Below are 16,534 nucleotides of genomic sequence, written 5' to 3' on the forward strand. Positions count from 1 at the left end.
TGGCACAACCTCTTGGTGATACCATCTATAATTTCATCCTCAAGAAAGTACTGGATTGTGCACAGAAGCTGTCCTAACATCTCTCTCCTTTGGAAAAATAGAGCCCATCACTCCAAACCACTGAGGTGAAAAAACACAGTATTCGAGTGAAAGCTGCTATTGGAACACTGACTTCACCAACAGATCTATTTCCTTCGGAACAGGGATTACAATCCCAACTTGTTTCCCAAACTAAAATCTCAACTTTCTCAAAAGGAGGACTTTCCCCCTGTCCCTTTATCTCTATCCCTTCTCCACAATGGAGGGCACATCAGTAGCGTGTGGTGGTCCGGGGGTATCTTCCAGCTGCCACAGAGACACTTAGCCCTATAAAGGATCAATGAAACCTCTGTAGCAACTCATTTTAAATCTAGAACTTCCAAAAAGCAAGCAAATGAAATGAACTAGATTACCTGGGCCTTGATCAAGAGAGGCTTCAAACGATCCAGAACTGCCTCCTCTACCTTGTCTGCTAACTGGGTGGCAGAAACACTATTTAGAAATAAAATTGAAAATTAAAATCAAAGGCAATAAAATATCCTATTTTGCATATTTATTTACCACTCCAGGTGAAGGGAGATAAAATGACCATGAGCTTCTCTAACCCTTCATGGCCACACCAATCTCCTGGGGATCTTGTGAAAATGCAGATTCCAATTCAGTTGGTCTGAGTAAGGCCTGAGAGTCTGCATTTCCAACAAGCTCCTAGGTGATACGACAGTGCTGGTCCTAGGACTTACTTTATGCACAAAGATTTAGGTAACATCTGAAGTGTGTTAGGCACTCAGTACACTTTAAAAAAATAATGGTTGCCATTAACAGCTAAAGAGGATAGTAAACTGAACAAGAGAAACTAATTTTGTTCCCTCTCCAAATTCCACTAAAACAACCACAGAGTTAGCTTTACACCCACAAGGATAAGGAAGAAAAAAATGGTGCTGGAAAACAAAGGACAAAAGCGATAACTAACTTAGCTGAACTGAGGAAGCTGACTTCTCCCATCCAAGTACTAACCAGGCCCGACCCTGTTTAGCTTCCGAGATCAGACGAGACCGGGTGCAGTCAGGGTGGTATGGCCATAGACAGGAAGTTGACTTCTAAGGCCAGTAGTGGGAAAAACCAGAACCCACACAATTTGTGCTGCTGACTTAACCAGGCACACGACTGGTAGTACCAGGTACATCTAGGCCTGGGCTAAGTTGGGAGGGGGTGGTTTAAAAACTGACGAGAAGAGCCAAATGACGTTTGAGAAATTAGACTCCTAGATCCCTTTCCCTACTTCACACACTATACAGCCGCCTCTTTCCAACTCTAGGAGAAGTCTGATGGCTCATTCTCTGTGTGAAGGTCTCTTGACTAGGGGCACCCAATCACAGTTGAGGCTGTAGGTACCATACCGAAAAGAGGCGGGGGTCACGTATGCAGGCTGAATGCTGTGTTATTAGACTCACAGCCCCCTTCCCCAGCTCGGCTCCTAGGATAGCAACATCCTGATTCTTACTCTCTGGGCCAAAGATCAGAAAACTTCTCCAGGCAGTCTGACCCAGGCCAAAGGAAAGACCTGAAGACGAACCTAAGTGTCCTTAACAAATAGTCCAGGTGTTACTTTCATCAGACGGTGCTGGAATAGCCAGATATCCATTAAAGAAAATGAATTTTGATCAGTATTTCATCTCATAAACAAAAATTAATTCTAAATGAATCATAGAAATAAGAATAAATGGTAAAACTATAAAGCACTTAAAGGAAAATATAAGAGAAAAATCCTTGAGACCCTAACATAGGCAATGGTTTCTTAGCTAGTTCACCAAGAATGACTAACCAGAAAAGAAAAATTGATAAACTGGTCTTAATCAGAATTTAACACTTTTAGTCATCAAAAGACACCATTACGAAGATCTGTGGGTGGGCCATAGTATTGCGAGAAAATATCTGCTGCACACATATCTGGCAAGGGGCTCATATTCAGAAAATACAAAGAACTCAAATCAACACTTAAAAAAAACTCTAATGGGCAAAAGACTTGAACCGACACTTCACAATAAGCGCTAGAAAAGGTGCCCAACATCATTCGTCAAGGAAACACAAATTAAAATCACAAGGAGATCCCATCACATTCTTACCAGAATCACTAAAAGACTGACAAGCTCAATTGTTAGCAAGGATGTGAAACCAGTAGAAACGAATTCGCATGCACTGCTGATGGGAGTAAAAAATGCTACTACTCTGGAAAATGTATATGGCTCGTTTAATAAAATTAAACAACTGCCTATCCTATTACCCAGAAATTATACTCCTAGGCATTTACCCAAGAGAAATGAAAGCATATATCTACAAAAAGCCTTGTGCAGGAATGTCTGTACCAGCTTGATTCATACTAACTATAAATGGGAAAGCCCAAATGTCAATTCACAAGAGAATGAACAAACAGAATGTGGTGTATTCCCACAATGGAATACTACTCTGCACTAATATGGATGAACTATGCTGATGCACATACAACGTGGATGAATTGCAAACATTTTCTTGAGCAAAAGAAGCCAGACACAATGGGGTAGATCTTGATAATTCTACTCATATAAAGTCTGAACAGGCAAAGCTACTTACAGTAAAAGAAATCAAAGCAGCTGCCTCTGTGAGGGATGGGGGTGTGGAGTAGAGAACGACCAAGAAGGACATGTGGGAACTTTCTAGGTTAAAGTACAAATTATCTATCTTGATTAGTGTTTTGGTTACCCAGGGACATACATTTGTCAAAATTCATTGAACTGTACCTTTAAGTTCTTTGCATTTTACTATATGTAAATTATACCACAATAGAAACAATTATTTAAAAAACCAAAATACAAATGGCAACCCACATACTCTGTTTTTGATCAGTAATCACTCCCCCTACATTTAAACATGAGAAGATAGCCAAGATTACTAGGTATCTGAGGAGGGAAAGAAAAAGATTATGTAGGTCAAAAGGCAGGGGAAACGTGTAAATATATTCAGAAAGAGAACAGCACTGTATCCATAAAGAAGGATATGAGACTACTGAGTACGAGATATTTGGAGAATATAACAGAGCTCTCAACATTTTTTAAATTTTAAAATTTAAACACTGTGGCAGAAATCACAAGCTCAATAGGTTAAACGTTAAAGTTGGAGGAAATCTCCTACTGAGGGAGGGTAGGGGTGGAGGTAGAACAGGAGAAAGAGAGAAAGAAAACAGGAAGAAACAGATAAGAAAATCAGAGGACCAAACAAGGAAGTCCAATATCAAAGAACAGGAGTTTCAGAAAGAATAGAGAAAACAGAGACAAGAAAAAAAAAAAAAAGTATAAAATAAAGCACGAAAACTTCTCAGAATTAAAGGAAATAAACTGCCAGACTGAAAGGTCTACTGATGAATGAAAACACACCCATAATAAGTCCTATCATTATGAATTTGAGCTACCCAGGGGAGAAAGCAGAGTCTGTGAGTCTCCAGAGAAGGATCAAAAGCAATTCTGATTTCTCATTGGAAATAAGACAATGAGCAGAAATGCTCAGATTTTTGCTTCTGAAGAGATTGAAAAAATGTACTTTCCCCTCTTCTTCCTGTTAATTACAACTAAGAATCCTGGACATTAAATATACGCAAACCTAAGAGGACTTGGAGAGAAGTAGAGAAGGCACATCACCTCGGGACACTGGGACCAAAAGAATGACAGAGCAGTGAGTTCTCTGGGATTTCTCTTTGCCTCATATATCCCAGAGTAGGTACCGGAGAAGCCGGCAACCCAAACACCAATAGGCACAGACAAAAAAGAAGTCTCCAATGCAAATAAAGTCTGCTCTCTCTATCAAAAGAACCAAGAAAGGGGCAGTCTAGAAAGATGGAAAACTTAGAAAATAACTGCTCGACTGCAGCCAAACACTGCAGAAAAACCCACGGCCACATGCCAGCAAAGACTGAGTGGAGAGCAAACAAGTACATGAAAAGATGTTCAGAGGTCACTATACACCCATCAGAACGCCTACAGGAAAGCAGAATGACACACCAAGTGTGGGCAGAAATGCGGAACAACTGGATCCCTCCAACACTGCTGGTGGGAACAGACAGAGCCGCTCTGGAAAACAGGATGGCAGTTTGGAAGAAAACAAAACAAAACACCACTAGCACACAACCCAGCAACTGCCCTCTGGGCATTTATCCAGGAAAAAAGGAAAACTTACGTTCACACAAATACGTGTACGCTACTGTTTACAGAAACTGTATGCGTAATAGCCCCACACTGGAAAGAACTCAGGTGTTCTTTTTTTTTTTTTGAGACAGGGTCTTGCTCTGTTGCCCAGGCTGGAGTGCAGCGGCATGACCGTGACTCACTGCAGCCTCGACTTCCCAGGATCAAGTGATTCTCCCACTTCAGCCTCCCAAATAGCTGGGACCACAGGCTCAGATGTTCTTGAAGAGGTACATGGTTAAACTACGGTTTGTTTGTATCCACACCATGAATACTACTCAGCAACAAAAGGGATGAACCACTGATACATGTGATGAGCTCCATGAATTCCCAAAGAATGATGTAAAGAAAAGAAGTCCCCGAAAGTTACCTACTACATAATTCCACTTATAATAACACTCTTGAAATAACAAAATTATAGACAGGGAGAGCAGATGAGTGGTTGCCAGGAGATATTTAGCCAAGCAGTGAATGGGGGTAGGAGAGAAGTGGGTGTGGCAACATGAGGGCTCCTGGGGGTGGGAAGGTTCTGTATCTGGACTATACCAATGTTAATATCCCGGTTGTAGTACTGAGATGTATTTTCCCAAGAGGCTACCATTTGGGGAAACTGGGTCTTCGTGTGACTCTATGATTACCTCACAGTAAGAAGTTTAATTAAAAACTTCAATAAAAATAATCTTCTATACCCAGTAAGGCTACCAGCAAATATGAGAGTAGTAAGGTTTATCAGCAAACAAAGACATTTTCAGACCTAAAAGGTTTGAAAGGATTTATTCCCATTATCCTTTCTCAAGAAGCTAAATTAAGCAGAGTGTGGTGCCCTATGCCTAATCCCAGCACTCTGGGAGGCCAAGGCGGGAGGGTCACTTAAGCCCAGGAGTTCAAGACCAGCCTGGGCAACATAGTGAGACCTTGTCTCTAATTTAAAAAAAAAAAAAAAGCAGCAGTTACAATAGCACGTGCTCCATCAAAACAAGCAAGTAAACTGAAGAAGATTACAACACAATATGGGAAATGGGAGGTCTAAGCCTAGATTCCTGGCTTGTCTTGCCCTTTTGCTGATGAAGTTTCTGCTACTCCCTGCAGACCTGCTGTCTGCTAAGGATACTCATCCCATCCCCACAGTAGCTGACCAGAACGAGCCGAGAAGCCGTGTGTTACAGCGCAGCCCCTCTCCTGACAAGGCTTCCTCCCGAAGTCCAATGGACCTGGCTCACCGACAGGCCCCCCAGATGGAGGACGCCCTGTGTGCGCAGGACTCACTCCTGACGCTGCTCAGTGACCTCCTGAGTGGGGCACCTACAAATACGCATGAAAGCACAAATCAGATTAAGATCCAGACTCTGTTCAACCTGTCTTCCCCTAGGAGTCTTCATCTGATACTACCAGCAACACTGCCCCTTTGCATGTTCAGTTAGATTTGTGCCTGTTTCTCAGTTTTTAAAATTAAACAAGATATTGTTAGGGATACACACATAGATGACAGATTTATGAAGACGACTAATGAAAAAATCAACACAAGAATCAGGACAGTGGCTGCCTCTGGGGGGAAAGGGGATACAACTGAGGAGGGATATGCTGGAAACTTCTGTAGCAGTGGCAATGGTTGATTTCTTGGCTTACGATGGTGGTGCATGGATGTTCATTCTGTAATATTTTGGATTGCATATGTGCATTTAGTATGTTCTTCTATGTGTGTGATATGTTTAATTTTTGAAGTAAAAACACACAGAGGAATAAACGGGACACAGAGGATGAAGCTTTTGCTATATGGCCCAAACGACAAGTGCGTAAGAGTCACAGACAATCAAATTTCAGCACAGCCTAAGGTCACACCTTCTTAGCGATAAATGACCATGAAATGGATTCCCTCAGACAGTAGTGACTATCCCATCACAGAGGGTGTGTGTAAATACACTGGACAGTTCCTCAGTGGAGATAGTAGAGAGGAGCCAAAAGCATCAGCTCCGGGGAAAAGATCCTTCAAATCCCAAGATTCTGGGATTGTATGACTTGAAATCTTTACTACAGACAAAAAGTCTTGGCCTTCTAACGATATACCCACAGCCCTTCTAACCTGAGACTGAACACTACATCATGAATGGTGACAGAATGCACACAGGTTTCACAGAGTATTCTGTTAATGTGACCATAGGGTGAACTATCAGAGTGGGAAAAATGAGGCAATTGCAGCAGCAGCTGGACTAAGTCTTTTAACAAGCTTCTTTACTCTGATAGTGCCCACAGTTTTGAAAACACTTATGGAGTGAACAGAAAAAGGGAACCGCATTTGAAAACCATAGCCTGCATTCAAGCTAACACGTGAAACTAAAGTAGCTATATGTTGACTCACATGAGCAGAATATGTACGTGCATCATACTAATCTTCTGCCCTTGGAAGGGCTGACATCTGGCTAGAGAAAAGTACCTTTGAAGGCAGTCCAAACAAATACACATAAGACTCTGATCTTTCAGACAGAACTTCTCCACAATTACATATTTTTTTTTCAGTTCTCTTCCAAACTCCACACAAAACAGGCATTTCCTAGCAAAAAATATGGTATAATATACAGGTAGACAAGCAAGTATTCATTCATTCATGTAATGAAGTTAAGCCTTAACAGTCCAGGTTGGTTGCTAGATCTAGATCAATTAGAACAGGCAAACATCCACTATTCTTCCTAAGAAGGAAACACATACCTCAATTTTTGGAGTCTATCCATTTCTTCGGCTTTGAGCTCATTCAGTTCCTTTGTTCTTCTAGAAGTTTCAGCATCAAGCCAGTCAAGCCTAGAGAACAGTATCAAGAGTCACCCCAACTCACCTCAAGGCAGAGTAAGGACTCCCCTGAGCTCCAGTCTTGGCTCCCCACTTGGCTTCTTAAGTGACTTCACAGTCTTTTAAGGAGGCAGAAAGCCAATACACATAAGGAGTGTAGCTAGGCCTAAATAATCTCTATTTATCATAATGTATAGAGATGTAGAACAGGCCTGCTTACCTTTTCCTGCCTCAGGAGCAAATATTTACCTCTGTTTTTGCATGTTGTCAATTTCCTTGGCTTTTAATTCCTCTAGTTCCTTCAATCTTTTGGAAGTTTCAGCATCAAGCCAAGCGAGCCTAGCAGACAGTCAAGAGTCAAACCAATTCTGCCTCCACACTGCAGGGTGCCATCATCACAGAAAGAGACCAGAAGTCAGGATCCCTGCAGAGCACCAATCCTGGCTCTATTAAGGTACTCAGTAGGTAACATAACCTCTCTGTACCCCTAAAGCTCTCTAGAACGTGTTCCATGTCAAAAGACATTGATGCACAATGCAATGAGAACCTGTCTCAAAGGTTCTCAAGAAAACTAGCTATCACTTGTACTTAGGGTTTCTTTTTTTTTTTTGAGACGGAGTCTAGCCCTGTCGCCCAGGCTGGAGTGCAGTGGCCGGATCTCAGCTCACTGCAAGCTCCGCCCCCCGGGTTTACGCCATTCTCCTGCCTCAGCCTCCCGAGTAGCTGGGACTACAGGCGCCTGCCGCCTCGCCCGGCTAGTTTTTTTTTTTGTATTTTTTAGTAGAAACGGGGTTTCACCGTGTTCGCCAGGATGGTCTCGATCTCCTGACCTCGTGATCCGCCCGTCTCGGCCTCCCAAAGTGCTGGGATTACAGGCTTGAGCCACCGCGCCCGGCCTAGGGTTTCTTATTAGACTCAAACAAAACCCTTGCTATACCTTCAAGTTTAGACAAACAGTGAGCCCCCAGGAGCCATATAGGCATAGTGAAGTCAAATAAAAACAAAAAGGAAAAGTTAACTGTGAACAACTCTGTTGTATGTAAAAAGTGCTTTGATTCCTTTGGTTTAGAATATATGAATATTGTCAAATTATTTAATGGATTGCTTTCATTTTTACTTTCCCATAATTGTAAGAACAATTTCAGCCAAATGGATACAGAGAAACCTGTTTTCACTGCTCTCTTCCTATGGAATGTTCTCATCTCATTTCCCATATTGAAATCCTGCCTGTTCTTCTGGTCCTAGTTTAATTTCCATCTGCATCCATGAAGCCTAGACCTCTGCAGCAAGAAGTAACGCTCTCCCCTTTCTAAACTCTCTCAGTTCCTAGGTTACATACCATGTTCTATCTTAAATTATAGTTAACTACATAACTTCTCTATTGACTATAAATAAGCAAGGGCTGGGATTATGGCCTTTTTGCCCTTTTTAAAGTCTCCATAGAGCTCATAACAGTGTCATATACAAAACTAGCAACTGATATATAATTGACACATATATAATTTATGAATGAATAAGAAAAAATAGAAGAGCTCACTATAAGCTACATAGTTTGAAAACTTTAATAAACTACATTTTATGTATTTATTCTATTTTTAAAAATAATCTACATTTTAAATAACCAACTTTAAACATAGGAATGAGAAGAAAGGGATCACTTCCATGTCTATGTAAAAGGAGCTCTTTAATTCTCAAAGATCTGAAAAATACCAGCACAAACCTGGCTGCTTCGTGCTCAACAGCACCTGTCAGGTGACTTTCCTCTTGAGGACCTTCTGGCTGGAGAGGCTCTTTGGTGGCATCTCTGGGGCTAGATTTCACCTTTAGCCATGCGGCACTGAAAAAAATAGAAAAGCATACCTTTGTCATCATTCGCTCCGTATCCAATGACTCATCCAAGTAGGTGCCAGCTCAGAGACGACAACAGCATTAAATTAATGGTGATCTGTAGCACGGGGCCCTACGGTAGAAGCTGAATGTGAAGAAAAGTAAGATCCTCCTGCACTCAGGTGCAGTGTCAAAGGGGAGAAATTCTTCTTTGCTTCAAAGAAGCCATCACCATTTTAAATGAGAAATAGTGATCAATTACAGAATATTGGGTGAGTGTCAACAAAACTCTGTTACAATATATAGATTTGGATCACTAATTACATTTCATATTATAAGGCAACTCTGTATCTTTATAAGGCCCAACAGCACTGTGAGCCTGGAAGCCTCACCCACCCTGCTCTACCCACCACACATGCACTCTAAAAGACAGTCCACTGTACATTTGGTCTGTAATACAAACTTCAGCCATTGAGCTTACCAACTGAATGTACATCTCCATATTAATACTTGTATACAAAAATACAGAAAACAGAATAGAGTAATAAAAACAAAAAAAGCACATTATGAAATCAGAAGACCTGATTTTAGGTCTGGCTGTTACATGAATAAGACATTAAATTCTCTAAACATTGTTTCCTTAACTTGAAAATGAGAGTGGATGGATGAGCACAGCCATTCCTTCACATTCACCTGGAATCTTAGGGGGCTTCTCTTCCACCGGGCTGCTCACCCTGACTTCTGATGGCTCCAAAGACAGAACCCTGCAATCACTCATCTTCTCCCTTGTTCTCTCCTGACATCACTGCTTTTTACTTCTTCCTTTCTTCCGTCCTACCTCCTGGTCCTTTCCATTGTGTTTTCAAGAACTACTGTCTCACGGTAAACAAGCTCCCCTTTATCTTCAACCGATTCCCCCAAAGATTATTTCCACCTAACCGGACCCTGCTCCTCTCCTCTCTAACCCTGTGGAATGGCAGCTTCTCATTCTAATGTGCTCTGAATGGGGATGACAAGACAGTAACGTCAACATTACCCTAATTGCTCCCTGCAGCTAAGACAGTGTTGGTGAGATCTATATGGCTTTATAGTTCATAACTATCTTGACTTAGGAGTTAGAATTATTTTAATATATTTATTTACTCAGCAAAGATATACTGAATGCCTACTATGTGCCTAGCACTGGACATTCAAATATAAAAAAGACACAGTCCCTGGCCTCAAGTTACTAGAATCTATTGGCAGAAGAGACAAGTGAAGGGAAGCCCACCATCTTCCATACAATCACACATGTCCCGGTGTTGGGGTGGCCCATGGAAGGGTGTTCCAACCACAGTCAGGCAGAAGAAGGAACTAACAAGCTTCCGGACAAAGACTTCTCATGTATGACTCACCCAAAAAAGCATTTCTGTTTAATGGAAAAAATTAAGGCTATTACTTCATTTGCTCCTTATAAGCTATAGGTTGCCTTTGATATGTGGAGGAAAAAGAGAATCACATACACAAACGGTCCCTTGAGTTTTCACATACCATTTAGGAGACGCTGGTGGGGACGTGGGATTTGGGGGTATCCATGGCGCCTTGCGGTCTTTCACAGGCTGCCGGTTCATTTTTAATCTGGATGAAACTGTTGTCTGCTGCACTCTGCTTTTACTGTGAAGTTGGCTTTGTCTACTTCTTTCAGCTTTGCAGAGTCCCTGTGAAAGATAAGTAAGAATTATAAAGCCAAACAAGTATCAAAGAAACTATGGTTTCAACCTCTGACTCACTGAAGCTCCAAGTTCTCCATGTTATTCATGTATCAATTCAGAAAAACCTGAGTAGAAAGCACTGTGGCAGAAATTTGGGGGAGGGTGTAAATTTCATTGAAACAACCATGGTAGAGGGCGGGGTGGAGGGTGTGGAATTGAAATCCCTGGCTCTGCCTGACACCTTTAAACATATAAACAAGATATAAAATACATTTTTATTTATTTACAATTAGTTTCCTAAACAAAAAAAAATTCGTATCATATTGTTAAATTATTTTTCTTTTTTCTTTTCTTTTTTTGTTTTTAAGAGACAGGGTCTCGCTCTGATGCCCCGGCTGGAGTGCAGAGGTATGATCATAGCTCACTGCAGCCTCAAACTCCTGGGCTCAATTGATTTTCCTGCCTTAGCCTCCTGAGTAGCTGGGATCACAGGTGTGAGATACCATGTGAAATAACAGGTTTGGCTAATTTTTTATTTTTTGTAGAGCCAGGGTCTCACTGTGTTGCCCAGGCTGGTCTAGAATTCCTGGGCTCAAGTAATGTGTAAAACATTCTTCGTTAAAATACTTAACCTCTCTGGGCCTTAGGTCTAAATAGAATGAATACAGCTACTTAAAAAACGTTATAGAGAATGAGGCTCTGTCTCTGGAGAAGAGCACCCATTTGAATTCTTACAGGTTCAACCTTGACATCTCGATGATTCATCGCCACCCCCTGCCATAGAAGTTTGGGAATAAACAGACTTGATCCTAATCCATTATCTGTCAATATCTTGTGGTAAGTGCTAACTCTCCTTTTCTGGAGGCCACCTGAAAATAAACAGATTTGCTACAGAAGCCTTTGGGCAAAGCCACCAAATGTCACTAATACAATAAGGGTATTCGACCAGGAGGTGGTCTTTTGGCCAGTTTTCCACTGATAGGGCCATAAGTAAGTTTTAAACAGAAGTTTAAAATATAACGTAGTTTTAAACCAAGTTGTATCCTGCTGGCTCCCAAAGCCATATTAGAAAGCATTCACCCTAGGATGCCCTTTTAATATGCAGGAATTATTCTTGATCGATATTTATCTTCAGTAGGAACTAATTTTTTTTTTTTTTTCTTTAACACAGGGTCTTACTCTGCTGCCCAGGCTGGAGTACAGTGGCTCGATCATAGCTCACTGCAGCTTCAAACTCCTGGGATCAAGTGATCTTCCTGCCTCAGGCTCCCAAATAGCTGGGACTACAGGCATGAGTTACCACACCTGGCTAATTTTGTTTTTAGTAGAGATGGGGTCTCACTATGTTGCCCAGGCTAGTCTTAAACTCCAGGCCTCAAGCAATCCTCTCGCTTCCCAAAGTACTGGGATTATAGGCCTGAGCCACCACACCTGGCAGGAACCAAATCTTAATCCCCTCAAATCTCACACTTCCAAACCAGAAGTGGAAAAAAACTGAATTTTAAAATCTCCTGCCCAATTAGGATATTGGTATCATATTAGTTAGGATCTTACCAAAGCAGGAATAGAAAGAATTCTCTATTCTAGTAACAATATTAAAAATTGTTATGTTTTTGTAAAATATATGAACGACTTAAATAGCCAGACTCAAGGACTGTTAGCATCCAACTGCCTGAGAACTGGCTCCACCGCATACCAGTTTCTGTGGCCTTGACAACGTCAGATTAATATGAATGGGCCAAAAGAAAGGAACGATTTCATACTTGCTGCCGTGCTGGCGCCAGTGTATCTTTCTTCCTAAATGGCACATTCTCAGTCACAGGCTGCTTCTTCACTGCTTTTGTTTTTGCCACGGCTAACACCTCGTCTTTGAAGCTTGCACTTTGGTCTAGAATAAATGGTCCTTCTTCCGGAAGGACATCCGCATCTAATACATCAAGCTCACTCTGCAACCTCTGGGTCTCCGGAAGCTCCGCAGCAGGCTGGTACTTATCTACATGGAGATTTTTGAAGAACGAACTGAGGAAAATGCTATTCAAATCAAATCTCTGAGAATGATTAGCTATACACAGATAGGCTCCAAATATCTATCCTAGCCTTGCTGAGAAGCAGACGTTTTGTTGTCAACACTGTTCTTCCTCCTATGAATATTACGGCGGGTTTATAAGCAGAAACCTAGGTATCACGGTTGACTGCCTGAATCTTCGCTCTCATCTTTACTCATTTACCTGGTCCCTTTGATCCTAATTCTAAAATAGCTCTTACATTTATCTCTGCCCTTCTTTCCCTTTTGCTATTACCCAAGGTCAGGCTTGCAGTATCTTGTGACTAGAATAACAGTGTCTCCTAACTGATCTCTTGTTTATCTTCACACTGTCTTCTGGCTACCAAAATTGTTCTTCTCAAATGTAATATTTAAAAGTCACTTCTGGCCAGGTACGGTGGCTCACGCCTGTAATCTCAACACTTTGGAAGGCCGAGGTGGGTGGATCACCTGAGGTCAGGGGTTCGAGACCAGCCTGGTCAACATGGTGAAACCCCATCTCTACTAAAACTACAAAAATTAGCCGGGCGTGGTGGCAGCCACCTGTAATCCCAGGTACTCGGGAGGCTGAGGCAAGATAATCATTTGAACCTGGGAGGTGGAGGTTGCAGTGAGCCAAGAAGGCGCCACTGCATTCCAGCCTGGGGGACAGGAGCGAGGCTTCATCTCAAAAATAATAAATAAACAAATAAATAAATAAATAAATAAATAAATGTCACTTCTATACTCAAAACCTTCCATGGGTCCTAATTTGATAGAGAATAAAGTCTGAACTCCATATAAGACATTTAACCTGCAATGGGAAAGGAAATAAAGCTATCTTTATTTGAAAATGAGACAATACAGAAAATCAAAGAGATTGTACAGAAAGACTATTACAGCTGAGAAGAGGGGTCAGCAAGGTTTCTGGATATAAGAAGATGAAAACAGAAAATCAGTATTATCTCCATATATCAAAATAACTAATAGAAAATATAAGAGGAAAAAATCTCATTAACATGACAACAAAAACTGTAAGGCACGTTGGAAGAAATCTAATGACAGAGGTATACGGCTTTTACAGAAAAATTTAAAAGGTAAAGGACATGAAAGACAATCTAAATAAATTGTTTTCATGAATGAATAGACCATAACGATGTCAGTTCTCCCCCTAAATAATCCATAATTTCAAACGCATATTCAATTAAAGCCCTAACAGATTTTTTTCAAGGATCTAAATAAGTTGATCCAAAATTCATACAGAGTAAAATCCCAATAGCCCAAATAACTTTGAAGAACAACCAGCGAAGTGGGGAGTTGGTGGAGGCAGCAGTCTTACTTGACCAAAGATAAAGTCTTAGTGAGAAAACATTAAAGGCAGTGTGGGAGTGATACAAACACAGGCAGAAATCAATGAGACTTCATGGATGTGACAAAGGCAGCATGATAACTCAGTGAGTATGAACTACACTGTTCAAAAAACAGTGCTAAGACCACTAGCATCCATAGAGAAAAAAATAAAACAGAATCCTTGCCTCGCATTGGACACTTAAAGTCTAAATGGAATGAAGACCTAAATGTGGAAAGAAAACTTTAAAACTTTAATTAGAAAATACACGAGACAGTCAGTATGACACCAGGGCAGAAGTGACTTTCTTAAGCTCAAATGTAATACTGACATACTTGAACTTAATTGAACCAAACTACAACTTCCATTTGACAAAAAGACATCCTTAAAGTCAACAGACAAGCCAAAGTCTGGAAGTAGATCTCTGTATAATTAACATAGGACCAATATCCAGACTATATAAAGAACTTCTACAAACCTATAAGACAAATAAACAATCCAACAGAGAAACAAAGGATAGAAACTGGCAATTTAGACAGAAAATCTGAATTGTCAATAAAAATAGGAAAAGATGATTGACTTCACTAGAATCAAAAATATTCAAACAATGAGGTATTTTAAATCCATAAAAAGATGTGGGAAAACAAGTACTCTCACAGACTACTAGCATGGCAGTAAATTCCCCAACTACTTTGGAAAGCAACTTGATTGCTATAGTAAAGTTGAAGATTCCTGTACACTGCAACCCAGCAATCTCACTCCTAGGTATATACTCAGCCTAAAGGAACTCTAACATGTGGACAGAGGAAGCCAGGAACACAGATATTCACTTCACTTCATCATTGTTTATAAAAGCAAAATACTGGGAACAACCAAAATATCCATCAATAAGAGCTGAGAAATAAACTATGGTATATTCATTTAAGGGAAACCTATACAGCAGTAAAATTAATAAATTAGAATTCGTGTGTCAATGTATCAATATGAAAAAACCTTACAAACATAAGTGGAGGGGGTAAGCAAACTGCAAAATGATGCATACGGTAAGATATTTACATAAAACAATACTATATATGACAGATATATAAGCAGTACAAATGTAAAAACAGAATGGGTCTATAATATAATAACAATAGTAACTTCTAATAAGGGAGAAAGAGAATGGAATGAGGAGAAAAATACAAAAGGGGCCTCAACTGTACTGTCATCCGGTTTCACTTTCCTCAATTTCAGTTACCCCTCATCAGCCCTGGGTCCAAAAATATTCAACGGGAAATTCCAGAAATAAACAATTCATACGTTTTATTTTTATTTTTTTTTTGAGACGGAGTCTTGCTCTCTTGTCCAGGCTGGAGTGCAGTGGCACGATCTCGGCTCACTGCAATCTCCGCCTCCTAGGTTCAAGCAATTCTCCTGTCTCAGCCTCCCGAGTAGCTTAGATTACAGAGTGCATCATCACGTCCAGCTAATTTTTATATTTTTAGTACAGACAGGTCTAAAAATATAAGACCTATCTTATATTTTTATAAGACCAGCCAGGCTGGTCTCAAACTCCTGACTTCAAGTGATCCACCAGCCTCAGCCTCCCACAGTGCTGGGATTACAGGTGTGTGCCACCACGCCTAATTTTTGTATTTTTAGTAGAGATGGGGTTTCACCATACTAGTCAGGCTGGTCTCGAACTCCTGACCTCAGGTGATCCACCCACCTCAGCCTCCCAAAACACAGGGATTACAGGCGTGAGCCACCGCGCCCCGCCCATAAGTTTTAAACTGTGTATCCATGCTGTAGAGGCTCCCTGCCTGTTAGTCACCTAGCAGCTGTCTTGGCGATCAGAACGACTGTCTCGTATTGCAGTGCTTGTGTTCCAGTAACCCTTACTTGCCTTCACAATGGCCTCAAAGAGCAACTACAGCGATGCTGGCAATTCAGATATGCTGAAGAAGCTGGAAAACGTCCCCTTTCAGTGAAAAGGTAAAGTGCTTCACTTCATAAGGAAAGAGAAAAAAAATCATATGCTGCTATTACTGAATCTAGTAAGAATGAATCTTCTTTTTGTGAAATTGTGAAGAAGGAAAAAGAAATTCAAAGCTAGTTTTGTTGTCACACCTCAAACTGACAAGTTATGGCCATAGTGAGTGATACTTAGGATGGAAAAAGAATTAAATTAGTGGCTGGAAGACATGAACAGAAATGTGTTCCAAATGACAGCAAATGAGTTAGGTGCTATCCTCAGTTTTGGGTATCCCACTTTGGGGTAAGTTTTGAAACGTATCCCCTTGGATAAGAAGGGACTACAGGTTGAGCATCCCAAATCCCAAAAATCCAAAATCCAAAATGCTCCAAAAGTGGAACCTTTTTGAGCACCAACATAATGCTCTAGGGAAATGTTCACTGGAGCCTTTTGCATTTCAGATTTTCGGGTTCGGGATGTTCCATCGGTAGGTAGAAAGTAAATATTCCAAAATCCAGAAAATGTTTAAATCCAAAGCACTTCTGGTTCCAAGTATTTTGGATAAGGAATGCTCAACCTGTGCTGTATTTTATTTCTAAGAAACAAAATTCTGAAGTAATTAAAGCAAAAATGTTAAAATTTATTAAATTTAAGTAGTAG

The 16,534-nt window shown here is 40.7% G+C and overlaps 1 protein-coding gene across 12 annotated transcripts in view; it reads right to left on the bottom strand.

The window, feature by feature from the left end:
• Positions 1–16,534, bottom strand: part of KIAA0753 (KIAA0753 ortholog) — a 74,393-nt gene that overhangs the window by 21,207 nt on the left and 36,652 nt on the right. For 11 of the 12 annotated variants that reach the window (XR_002517956.2, XR_638857.4, XM_009189493.4 and 8 more), the window contains 6 exons: positions 12,313–12,542; positions 10,389–10,555; positions 8,752–8,868; positions 7,281–7,370; positions 6,954–7,043; positions 453–531 (listed from right to left, as the gene is read on the bottom strand). Coding sequence is in view for 10 of the 12 variants with exons in the window: in XM_009189493.4 (XP_009187757.2) it covers positions 453–531; positions 6,954–7,043; positions 7,281–7,370; positions 8,752–8,868; positions 10,389–10,555; positions 12,313–12,542 (773 nt within the window). In the remaining 2 variants the exon portion in view is untranslated. The remainder of the gene's footprint in view (positions 1–452; positions 532–6,953; positions 7,044–7,280; positions 7,371–8,751; positions 8,869–10,388; positions 10,556–12,312; positions 12,543–16,534) is intronic. The other variant, XM_021928651.2, reaches the window with a different exon arrangement.

The sequence above is a fragment of the Papio anubis genome, chromosome 17 (assembly GCF_008728515.1).
Source record: "Papio anubis isolate 15944 chromosome 17, Panubis1.0, whole genome shotgun sequence".
Lineage (NCBI taxonomy): Eukaryota > Metazoa > Chordata > Mammalia > Primates > Cercopithecidae > Papio > Papio anubis.